At 35.2% G+C, this 12,870-nt stretch overlaps 1 protein-coding gene across 1 annotated transcript; it reads right to left on the bottom strand.

The window, feature by feature from the left end:
- Positions 1-9,254: 9,254 nt before the first annotated feature.
- LOC111404185 (NAC domain-containing protein 79-like) lies at positions 9,255-11,803 on the bottom strand. Its single transcript, XM_023032955.1, has 3 exons — positions 11,209-11,803; positions 10,418-10,704; positions 9,255-10,216 (listed from the first exon to the last, which is right to left on the bottom strand). Exons 1-3 carry the CDS (start codon positions 11,399-11,401, stop codon positions 9,572-9,574), a joined length of 1,125 nt encoding a protein of 374 aa, XP_022888723.1. The 5' UTR covers positions 11,402-11,803; the 3' UTR covers positions 9,255-9,571.
- Between the last annotated feature and the right edge of the window lie 1,067 nt (positions 11,804-12,870).

Below are 12,870 nucleotides of genomic sequence, written 5' to 3'. Positions count from 1 at the left end.
TACATGCATTGCTCTTTCAACATTTCCGGCACTCTTTCCTATATAAAATCAAACTAAAACACTATGACTAGTAGTCTGGCTGCTATCTTTGAAATATGAACATATTTGGTAAATAAAAAATTTACAGTTTGTCAAATGCGATAGTATTTTGCTATTTGTATACTTTTTACCACCTTATTGATAGAAAACTGTGTTGGCAAAATTTTATTAAATAAAAAAATAGCCTTTTTTAAATTGTTCAATGACAGAGTGCTAAGTGGCATACTGTCAAAGAAGCTATCGCATATGATGTATGTATGTTTGAAGTCAAAATGGCTATATTGAGATCACAGCTTTGATATTATAAGACAAATCCAGATTCTTATATTTTCTTGTTCATACTGACCGACTCCCTTGTCAACTTGACCACCACCTGCCTCAGGGGGCCTAATCCAGTTGTGCAAAGGAAATGAGTGAGGTTATCTCAAGCCTTGCTGACAGATGCAGTGTGGGAGTTCGATTTCTGATACATGGAATTGGACTCCTTATAGGCGCAGTGTACAGACAGCTCTAGTTCCCTAGCCTAATGGGGCATATTCTACTATTTACCTCCCTCACAAAACTCTAGAGACGGGGCGGTGGGAGCTCTCAAGGTTAGGGCTCAACCTTTTTTTTTTTCCTAACTTGACCACCACCTTGTACTCCTCAAAATATTACTAAAAACGAGTAATCACTTGTCCTTTTTCCTTGTGTAACATTATTCGCTCTCCCAATATGTTAGCAATGACTTGTAAAATTGAAAATTCCCACTTATATTTTATGCACCTAACCAAACACACTTTACTCTAGTTTATTAAGCCCGGGACCTGGGATGAGAGGGACAAGAATTAAAGAAATCAAACAATTCACGTACAATTTTCTAAAAATATTTTATTCAATGTATCCAAGTGAAATAAAATCAGACAAATAAATGTAACGAACAAAAAATTTATTCAAAAAAATGCAGATTTGATACTATCGTGCATAAAAAGTAAATACATAATAAAACTAGTTCATGTTTGATTTTGTTAATAATCAGAATTTTAGCAGGTTGTCATAAAAATTCGTTCATGTTTGATTTTGTTAATAATCAGATTTTTAGTAGATTGTGATAAAATTAGATCTGTGGCTGAAAAGTTGATATAAGTAGTGAATTTCATGAAATGTATTATTAAAAATGAGTTTTAATCTTTTAGATAATGGGAACCAAACATGGACTTAGTTTGAACAAGTCATGAACCACCACCACAATTCAAGGCAAGAATGTAGATGAAGTTGAAGAAAGTTAAGTTGAACTGTAGATGAAAAACTAAGATCCAAGGCACGTGTTTGGCCTTTGGTTTAGACGATATTTGCTCCACTCGAATGATGCACATGGTATAGCAAAATTCTCTAGGATACAATAGAATCCGACCTTTTTTTTTTTTTTTTTTTTTTTTATTTGTGCAAAATGAAAAAATATCGGTTTGGCCTTTGGTTTAGACGATATTTGCTCCACTCGAATGATGCACATGGTATAGCAAAATTCTCTAGGATACAATAGAATCCGACCTTTTTTTTTTTTTTTTTTTTTTTAATCGTGCACAAGGTAAAACTATCGTGAACACAAAGGAGAGAAGAAGCCAATTTAGAGTCTCATTTTCCGTACTTGCGGACTACAAAACAAGACAAATTTGACAAAAATGAAATGCAAGTATGCTGGAGAATAATGTTTTAAGAAAGAAAATGAAGGAGAAATATATTGTTTCAAATATTATATAAAAAATCAACAATTACATAAATAAATATTAATATTATTAAATTGTGAAGTCTAATTATTGTTGTTATGCAAAATCCGTAGTGTATAAGGGTGTATTAAAATTTAACACTTCTAATTTCCAGTTCGCCCTTATTTTTCTTATAACTAGGAAGTCTTCATTAAGGTTTATTTATCGTGATCATCATATAAAAAAAAAAAAGAAAAAAAAAAGAGAGATTAGAGAAAATAGGATATACAATTTTTCTCTTGTAAACTTCTTTTCATTATAATAAATTACTACAATAGTGAACAAGGACATAAGCTTGTATTGAGACGAACCTCTATAAATTTTACATATTTTTATTTTTATTTTTATTTTTATTTTTGTCCTTATTTCTTTAGTGTGATTTTATTGCTTTTGATGGTATATTCTAATTCTCAATAAATATTGCTCTTCCAAAGAGTTAAAACCTTGCACGAGTTCCAACAACTCAATCTTACAATTGCCTGATAGAATTTTTGTGAAAGAGACAAAAAACTGAACCATAACATGAACATGTCTGGTTTGAATTAATAACATATTTCATCAATTTTGATTGAAATATATTAAAAAACTGATTTTAACGTGCACCAATTATGGGCTAAATACAAATTAGTTATTAAATAATAACTGTCACGTAAAATTATAGAAAATGTTGCGTAATTGATCGGGAAATTATGAAAATAATGAAATAAACAAGAATAAAACAAGAACACAGAGATTTACGTAGAAACCCAAGATGGGAAAAAATCATGACAGAGAAGGAAAAATTCACTTAATCAATAGCAGCTGTATTTAAAACAAGATCTCAATACTCTCAACTAAGATCTAAAGATGTCGGGGTGTTGTGTGTGTGTGTGTGTATAAGAAACCAAGGTATAGATGAATAGGAGTCTAAAACACGTCAAAACGCGAAATTCGAGAAACCATGTCACTTGAGCGATAGGCAGGAGACCATCCCATCATTTGAGTGTCAGGCGGATGACAGGCAGGCGAGAACTTTCTATTAAAAATCTGTTGGTGTCGCTCGCGCGGCCAGCTAGTGACAGGCTAGCGAAAATGCGACGATCTTTCTTCCTAGTTCATCACTTTGATTTCTTCAAGATCACTTCAACTAGGACTTCAATATCCACTAGAATTTGGTCATATTATAACATATTTCCACCTTGAACCAAATTCCAAATACAAAGAATTCTAAAAACATGTCTCCAAAGCAAACATCATTCCTCCTTTTCCAAACAAGCCCCAATCGACTAAGTCAATGATAAACACCAACTAAGTACAAGTAATGCTCAAACTTAGCAATGCGAAGTAGTTTTGTCATCATATCAATAGTATTATCCTTGGTATCAACCTTGCTCACTATAATATCACCACGAGCAATCACTTCACGTACAAAATGATACCTCACATTAATGTGCTTAGTTCTCTCATGAAACATCTTATCCTTAGTCAGAAAAATAGTACTCGGGCTATCACATTACACTATAAAAATCTACAAGTCTTCACTGATTTCACCAATTAATCCCCTTCTGTTGTCCAACTTCCCATTATCCACATAAGTATAAGCAGAACACCCAAAAATCTCCAAATTAGTATAACAAGAGGGTTTTCTAGACCATACATCTTCTGACGTCTTTTTCTTAATGGCAGTTGAGGGTGAACAATTAATCAAAAAACAAGCTATGGCAGCAACTTCAGTCTAAAAAATCTTAAGCAGCCTCGAATTTGAAAGCAAACATTGAACATTTTCCATCAGAATTATATTCATACGTTCTGCTACCTGTTGAGGAGTTTCGAGCACTGTCAAGTGTTTAATGATGACTTCAACCTTGTAGAAGCTATTAAATTTATCTGAACAAAACTCTAACCCATGATCTATATGTAGTCGCTTTATTTGCTTTTCAGTCTACTTTTCTTTCATTGTTTTCCATTCCTTGAAGGTCCTAAACACATCACTCTTCTGTTTCAAGAAGAGTACCCAAACTTTCCTAGAAAAATCATCAATCATTATTAACAGATAATAAGCACTTCCTCTTGAAGGTACCCTTGCTGGTCCCCAAAGATCTAAATGGATATATTCAAGTGTTCTTTTCATATTATGTCTTCATGTAGTAAATCTAACCCTTTTCTGTCTTTCAAAGGCACAGTACTCACAAAACTTCATCTTACTGGTTTTCTGCTCATCAAGAAATCTCTTACTACTCAACTCTGTCATACTATTGTCACTCATATGCTCAAATCGCATATGCTAAAATTTTGTAACTTCTTTATCAATTAAAGAAGAAGTCGAGACTGCTGTATCTCCTGTAATTGTGGATACCAATGTGATTGAATTCCAGGTGTTTTCCCCCTCGGGATTCTAGAGGGAGGGGAAAGGCTTGGGCCTATCTATCCCGATAGGACCCCATAGAGGAGCTTCGCTTTCTGCTTCGGTTGGCGCCCCATCTGGTTATTATTGAAGCAATTCAAGCAGGTAACACCTTGAGCAGTCCAGTCCATTGTGGATACCAATGTGATTGAATTCTAGGTGTTTTCCCCCCCGGGATTCTAGAGGGAGGGGAAAGGCTTGGGCCTATCTATCCCGATAGGACCCCATAGAGAAGCTTCGCTTTCTGCTTCGGTTGGCGCCCCATCTGGTTGTTATTGAAGCAATTCAAGCAGGTAACACCTTGAGCAGTCCAGTCCGGATAATACTTCCTGTAGTTGTTTACTACTGGGATCGAGCCCTAGCATCTCTCAACTCACTTTAACAGCCTTCAGTTGAGAGACATCATCACATGGATCCGGACCGCAAGCGTCTATAGCTCTTTTTCCTGGATACCCGGGTTCAAATACCCATGGGCTTTTGAATTGGAAACTTGCTCAAATTGGATCCTTTCCATTTCTATCTCGAAGATATATTTACGAAGTTGTTCCTACGGCTCACTACCGCAACGCTCGAAAACCCCTTTAGGTCCATAGAGTCCCAAGAAGGTAAGAACTCCAACCTGTCTAGTACTTCTTCTGTTCCTGTGGGTTTTTGAGGAGCGGGAGAAAGTTAGAAAGATTCTCCATTGGTAATTCAAAATAAAGACATAAAGAATCTAAATAAGCCTGCTTCACCTTCACTTCCTTCCGTACCTGATTTTTAGTTTGCTCTATTAGTTGCTGTCTTGAATTGGTTGGGAGACACGATACTTCTTTCCTCTTTAAGCATATTGAGTCAAAATATTGGATTCAATCGCTCTTCAATAGAAAGAGCTTAGCCAGTGCAAATAGAAAGCCCTACCTTTCACCAGCAATCACTATAAAGATATCTCTGATAATCTAAGATTAGACTAAAGGTACCAAAGCAAGCATCCTTTTTCATTTTTTTTCTTTCGGCTAAAAGACCACTTCGAGCAGATGTCATGCGCTCAGGACACTACCCCTATCTATGTCAATAGAGACAGACCTACAACTGAAAGTAAGTTCTCCAGATCGATATATCGTACGACTTAATGGAGATCTTGAGCTAGATCTGGTACTCTTATTAGTGCTTTTCCCCCAAGGCATTCAAGTAAGTAGGCAGGATGAAAGGCTAGATCAGAGCGTGAACTCTAAGAATAGGGGTATACAAGTGAACCACCTAGAATCTGGAAGAAGAAAAGAAAGAACGATTTCTTCTCTTTCTCTAAGCCGACCTCAAAGTAGCCCATTTTCTTACCAGGGAAATGCTGCGCTTTTCAAGGCAAAGAGCGACCACTCTGACTGGTGGTGATCCCCTATCCCACAATTAACATCACTACGGTCGGGCTATCGAACACGGGGTCAGAAGTGAATTACGAGTATGACAAATCTGCTGTCAATTTCTTATTCATTCATGGCGCTCGGCCAGTGCTCGACCTTGTGTAAAAGAGATCAGTCTTCCTCGCCAATGAATGACTTATTTTAAGCTAGCCTGATTTGGAACATAAATAATATCAACTCGGATTTGACTTCATCTCCAACCCCAGAACCAAAAACCTCCCCAAAGCCTAAATTTGCCAATGTGGATTGAAAGGAACTTAGGGATGGACATAACGAATGGGCATTGTGCCGGGGGTCAGTTTCGAGGCGAAGAGTGAAGAGAGACCAAAAGAATGATTCATTTGGATCGACAAGTGGACGCCAGTGCATGCCTCTAACTATCGCTTCCTTTCTATCCTTTCATGACAACAAGAGCGCATCGACTCGCCTTCAAAGATATAAGATTATGCTTAAATTCTGGAACGTGCTTGACATCTGTAAATGTTCTAATAATACCGTCAAACATTCTGATTCCGACTGTACCAATCCCGACAATTTTTCAAGGCGCGTTGTTTCTTATTATTATTGCACCTCTTGAAACTCTTTAATATCTTGTAAATTAGTCCTTGTTGGGACACATATGAAAGTAGAAGCCGAGTCAAGAACCCATTTCTCACAAGGCTTGGAATCCATGTTAGAAATCATAAGAAGCTTTCTTAATTTTGCCCATCTTTCACAACATCAGCCTCTGCTGAATTAACATGTTGCTTTCCTCTTTCGATAGCACCAACAACCTTATTACTGAAAATCAAATAATAGCAATAAGCCCTGATATGTCTCTTCTTCTTACAATAATGACATACATTTTCTACATGTTTGGATTTCGATCTGGCCCTCATAATTCTACCAAAATTCCTGTCTTGATTTCTCCCACGAACAACCAAGCCTTCAACCTGACTCCCAGATTGTCCAGCAAGATGTCTCATCTTCTCATTAGATAACAAAGTATCATAGACCTCTTTCCACAGTGAGAATATATCAACTCTAGAGAATAATATCTCTGGAAGTCATAGATGATGACTGTAGTGAATACAACAATATCAATGCCAAGTCCTCATCAACATACTTAATCTCCAATGTCTTCAAATCGGCCACGATTTTCTTTAACATAGTGAAGTGATCATATAATGACGCACCTTCAGACATCCTATTAGAGTAAAAGCGCTGTTTGAACTGTAGATTTCTGGTTAAGTTCTTTGTCATACAAAGTTGTTCCAACTTCAACCACAATGGAGCTGCACTCTTATCCTTGAGAACATCTTGATGAATTTGATTTGATAGATGCAGATGAATTTGGGTTTAATCCCTACGCTGCTTTTCATCCTGCGTTCAGTTTGAAAGTATCTTAAGAAAGCCAAGCAAGGCCTCCTCCAAATCTATCTGCGAGAGAACTGCTTCTATCTTCACTTGTCATAAAGTAATTCTCGAGTTTCGATCCAATAACGATATATCAAAATTCATCACTGCATGCTGAATAATCAACATTCTCTCTCATACCACTTGTTTACAATTGATTGGAAGATTATGACAATAATGAAATAAACAAGAATAAAATAAGAATACAATAATTTATGTAAAAACCCAAGACGAGAAAAAACCACAAGTAGATGAGGAAAAATTCACTATAATTAATAACAAATGTGTTTTCAACAAGATCTCAATGCTCTCAACTAATATCTAAAGCTCTCAAGATATTGTATGAATGTTATGTTATCAATATAAGTTGTAAGTTATATATCTATAACCCTAGAAACTAAGTTATAGATGAATAGAAGTCCAAAACGCGTTAAAACGAGAAACTCGGGAAATCCCGTCGCTTGAGCAATAGGCGAACGACAATCCCGTAGCTCGAGCGTTAGACAAGTGAGAATTTTCTCTTGAAAATCTGTTGGTGTCACTGGAGTGGCCAGCTAGTGGTAGACTAGCGTAAATGCAGCGATCTTTCTTTTCAGTCCATCACTTTGATCTCTTCAAGACTACTTCAACTAGAACTCCAATATCCATTAGAATTTAGGTCACATTACAACAGCAGATTTTACCAACCTGTGCGTTTTAGGCAGCTGAATTACCAATAACTAAATTTTTTGGCAATCAAATCTATGACTTCTCAAAAGTTTTTACTCACGGGATGTTGTCGGTGCAGATCAATTTTGAATTCATGTTTTCATGAAAGTAAAATAAAACCAATTCATAACGAATCCATTGCTCTTAACGATGTATTTTTATCAAAATCTCCATCATCAAAGCTGCTTTTCTAGTAGTTAATTTTACCAAATTTGTACAAGGTGAAACGAACAGGAGTAACAATGTGAAAATACTTAAAAACCTGCAGAACACGAAATATGAATAGTCGTAACTTGTGGAACCAAAAATGTAACTTTCCCAAGAATAAATGAATGAATTTATTAATCTGATAATAGGGAAAGGCATGCATCATCTAAATCTAGCGTGTCACTTACTTAAATCTCCATGGTTTCGTGAAGAAAGATTGGGAATCTTGATTCAGAATATTATTTTCGTGTCACCGCTTGATGAATAATCTGGTTTACGTGCAAGCTTTAAACCAACTAGAAGCTTAGCTTCGAATGGAAAACGGTAAACTTATTGCCACTAGAAAATTACGTCTCTCTCTGTGAGGAGAGAATGTGACTTACGTCACTGTTGCTGGCAAAACTGGACACGACAGTATATTTCTGGAAAAAAATTGAAATTTCTGTAGAAAGTAGGTCAACTTATACTGCTGGAGCCGATTCCTGCAGAGAACTTAAACAGCAGAGTAGCACAAGAAGAACAAGAATTCCAACAAGAAGAAGAAGAAGAGAGGGGGGGGGGGGGGGCGGGGGGGGGGGGGTATTTATAGATCCATAAAGGGTGAAATCGAATATTCTGCATATACACTTTTTGCCCGAATGATTGATATATGGACATATTTTAATTATGGAGTGGAAATCTTATAAAACTAATAAGGTAAAGGTTAGACACACACTATTACAATTTGTGTTTTGGGATTAATGAATCTTATAAAATGTTATTAATTTATCGAATTGCGTGATGACTATGCACAATGAGCATGTTTGAACAAGATTTTACAATGAAATGCTCTTTTGTTTTTCTGATGTGAGGTTGCTCTCCCTTCTCAAGAAAGGAACATGACATTAAGAGTTCTTGAACTTTGAACTCTAAGCAAAGCATCTCTCTTCTTAATAGTGTGATAGTACATGCATTTTAATCAGGAAATCAGGAAGTTATTTTTATTTGCTAAGTACTTAAGAGCTAATTAATGTATAGAAGAACACCAACGAATATATTTGGCAAGTCGAGACTAGACTATAATTTCTTTTCCTTTTTTATTACCATCGAATGCTAGGAAATCTTCCATACTAAACATGGTAAACGGTTACGAGCACAAACTGAAAAGGTACAGGAATGGAAAGGCAACCCAACATTCTCCGATACGATAAAAGCTTCAAACCCAATATATATATGTTTTTGTAACACGAAATGATATTTAGAAAAATCTCCTGCATATATAAATGAAATTAAGCGTTCCACGAAGATTCTAATAAAATCCCAACTGATAGACAATTCGTTAGATTAACTCGAATTGTCATTAATCTTCAGTTAATTCAGCTAAATGTGTTTCAAAAGTAACTATAACAATCAACTCTTATATAAAAATTCCATCAATCAGTACATGATCAAATACTGAACAACTAATTAACCACTAAAAAATGAAGCAATCACGATTTATACAAGCCACAATGTTAGCAATCAGGAGATTTCCTAGCATCTACGGTTGAAAATGTAAACATGAATGCCCTAAAATGATAGATTATTATGCACAAAGCAATTTGAACGATGATGAGCTCTTCTTCCATGGACTAAATACTGGAATGGAAGAACAGGATTGCACTAATCAAGAAGGACAGTAAATAATCAGAATGCTGATTAGTTCTGTACTTAAATCAGTATCTCCACAATGAATCAAAATCTGAAATATCAGGACTGAATGAAAGACCATCAAGGTCTTCAAATGACTTCTTGCTTTCAATATCTCCCTCAGTGGCAATATCAGTACTCAATCCGGTATCTTGAGAATGACTGATCCAAGAATTGTTGCCTTCCGGTTTGCACTTCTTTTCGAGTTCTGATATCCTATGATCAGGTGCCATCAAAAGATTTAAATTAGCCTGTTCAGCACCTTTGAAGGGGAAGATTGGACCATAGCTAGAAGTCGAACCAATCCCATCTTGGTAGGAAAACATTGAGTTAGGAGGAACACTAACGTGTGAATAGGGAATTGGATCAGGATAGGTAGAATTGAAATTTTTCAAATTATGTGAAGGCAAAAGGAAGGCTTTCTGATCAAGTTGCATTTGTATTAATCTCGACGGGGAAATTTTCCCTTTGAATTTAGGTTCATGATCAGGTTTAAAGCTTGAGCTTGGTCTGTATACAGTGGGATTATAAGAAATGTCGGTTAAAGGCGGCAGTGTTGGGCTATCCAGGAAATGATCCACGTTAAAAGAGTCCATCCTTGATAGTTCTGCACCTGGAATTTTCCTCACCCCTGTACTCTTGTGGAAAACTCTACAAATAACCCATTCCTCCTGTCAATAAAATCATGGCAAAAGTAAGAAAAATTTAATCATTTTATGTTCGAGAATGGCAGAAGAAGAAATTCATGTTTAACAGACATGACTAAACAATGATTTTCATACAATCCAACGTTGTTCAATCTATCTTTCAGAATACTCGAGCAATAGAAAAGGTGAAATAAAAAGGGTAAATTAAGGGAAGTAATCAACTACCTTTGCAGCCCTAGAAAAGTTGTATTGGGAAAAATTGCCTTCAAGTCGATATTCATGCATAACCCAATTAGATTTCTCTCCTTTAGGAGCTCTCCCTTTGTAGAAAACAAGAGTCTTTTTCATCCCAACAAGACAGTTCCTTCGCTGCTTGTAGTGTATTTCCTTATCTTTTCCAGTTGCCTTCCAGTATCCAGATTCTGTTGCTCGATTTGTTCGCATTCCTGTTGGATATTTCCTATCCCTCTGGCAAAAGAAGTACCATACTTCCTCCCCCATCTTTGCCTTCTCTGCACAATTAATCATATCGATATTGAAATATCGCAAAGGTTGTTCTCAATTGTCGACTGCGTTAATCCTTTTTTGCTGGTGACTTGGAAATCTTTTCAAGAAAACTTTAATAACTGATATAAATAGACATGTATAGTGAATAATGTCAATACATGCAATTTATTTGCTTTCTTTTCTATCTGATCTTTAAGTAAATCAAGAAGAATATAGTACTGTAGACAACTAAAAATAATTATTGTCAGTGATGCATAGATTTGACCGGTTATAACTTATATGCTTACTATTCCGTTTTGGGACCAAAACAGCAACGGAATGGCTAAAGAAGGATTTATGTAGGCGATCTCAAGTTTATCAAAAATAAGTCACAATCAAAACTTATAGTTCCGTATTAAATCATCACCTTATTCTTATTCCATATACAACTAGCCAAAACGAAAACAAAGAAATCCCTTAAGAAGAGAAGAAAATTGTTCATTAAGCAAAAAGAAAGAGAAAGAGCTTACTTGGTAAATCCCAGGGTTCACACTTATTCAGATCAGCTTCTCCAATGGCTCTAGCTGCAAATCGCCTGTCCATTACCTTCTTTATAAGATAATGAATAATAATCTCCTCATCTGTTGGATGGAATCTGAAACCTGGAGGCAAGTCCATGAGATCTCCTTCTTCATTTACAACAGATGAAGTCCCTTCTTCCATTTTTGCTTAATCAAAACACCTAACCCTATAACCAGAAAATATTAACAAGAAAATTTTCCTGACGAACTTCTGGAAAGCGATTTCAAATAGGACCCTGATTGGGGCTTTCAGTTGTAAAATGCAAACGAGAAGGAGTAACTAAGAAAATGAAGATATATAGAAAAACAAGAGGTGGGCTGGGGGTTGACAGTTTCTTGCGGTAGAAGGAAATTGCACGGAAAGACTGGAGGGATTATTTGTTAACAAGGGACGATTCCGTTAAGTGATTAACATATTAAACAATGGGAAGAAAAATTGTGCTGGAAGAGGAGACAAAATTGTGTTGGGATTTGAATATACGATTCCGTCAAGTCACTTTGGATTTGGATAATATTCCGTATTTTTTCCTAGTCAAGATTTATACAGGTAATTTCTTGGACGGGTTCTCATTTCAATTATGACAAATAAATATATTTCACTAGGATAATCCAAATCAAACTTTTGCTCTAGCTTTAAAAAATTAGGTTGCCCACATTTAATCTTGTTGGAGTTTGTCAAACATATTCAATAAATTGACAAGAATTTGCATCATCAGCGTAAGTTTTAATTTCAACTTTCATTAATTTTCGCTATGCACAAAATAATATGGAAAGTGCTCTCGTGTAAAAGTCATAATTAAACATGAATTCATTTCTTTACTTTGTATAATATTCGAGATAAATATGAGATAGTCGTGAACCTATTTACATTTATAATTTGAGTCTTGCTGGAACACAAATACTAAATTAATTATATTATTTAAATAATTGTTAAATAATATATAGTTAAAACTTCAGAATAATATGTAAAAATTTTAAAAATATATGGGGCACTAACAGCTGTAATGGAAGGTGTTAGCCTAACTCTTTAATTTAAACAATCCATAGGTGTTGACTTTTTGAAACAGACACCAAAGATTAAGCTTAAAACATAGTTTTTGTCCTAGAGAGACGACACTGTGATGTCATTCATACCTCATTACCTTCTGCTTAGTGTTAAAAATACGACAGATTTTACATGATGGAAAGTTGAATGAAAAAGAAATGGATATTATGATAGAAAAAAGGAAAAAGTCTATGAAATAAAAAAAATTTGCTTAGTCCCATTTTTTTAATATTCATTTTTTCTTAAATTCATTTTCTATTATACATTTCAAGGGAACTCGCAACTTTTGTTAACTTTTCATAATTGAAACAAAACTTTTTTAATGAAAAAACTTGTATGGTACCCATTTTGTAAATTATATTTTTTCTTAAATCATTTTCAACTACGTAGATCCTATCATTATATCCGTTTGTGGGAATTGCGTTTTCTTTTTTCCTCATTATTACTTTTAATTTTTCTATTTACTTATTTGATATATTCAATATCGTTGAGTTATATTTAATATTTAACATATGATGAAATAGCTAATTCTGATTGTTATGGTGGAAACAGACACAATTTGACCT

This window comes from Olea europaea, chromosome 11 (genome assembly GCF_002742605.1).
Source record: "Olea europaea var. sylvestris chromosome 11, O_europaea_v1, whole genome shotgun sequence".
Taxonomy (NCBI): Eukaryota; Viridiplantae; Streptophyta; class Magnoliopsida; order Lamiales; family Oleaceae; genus Olea; species Olea europaea.
Note: the sequence above shows the minus strand (reverse complement) of the source record. Positions and strands in the feature narration are given on the sequence as shown.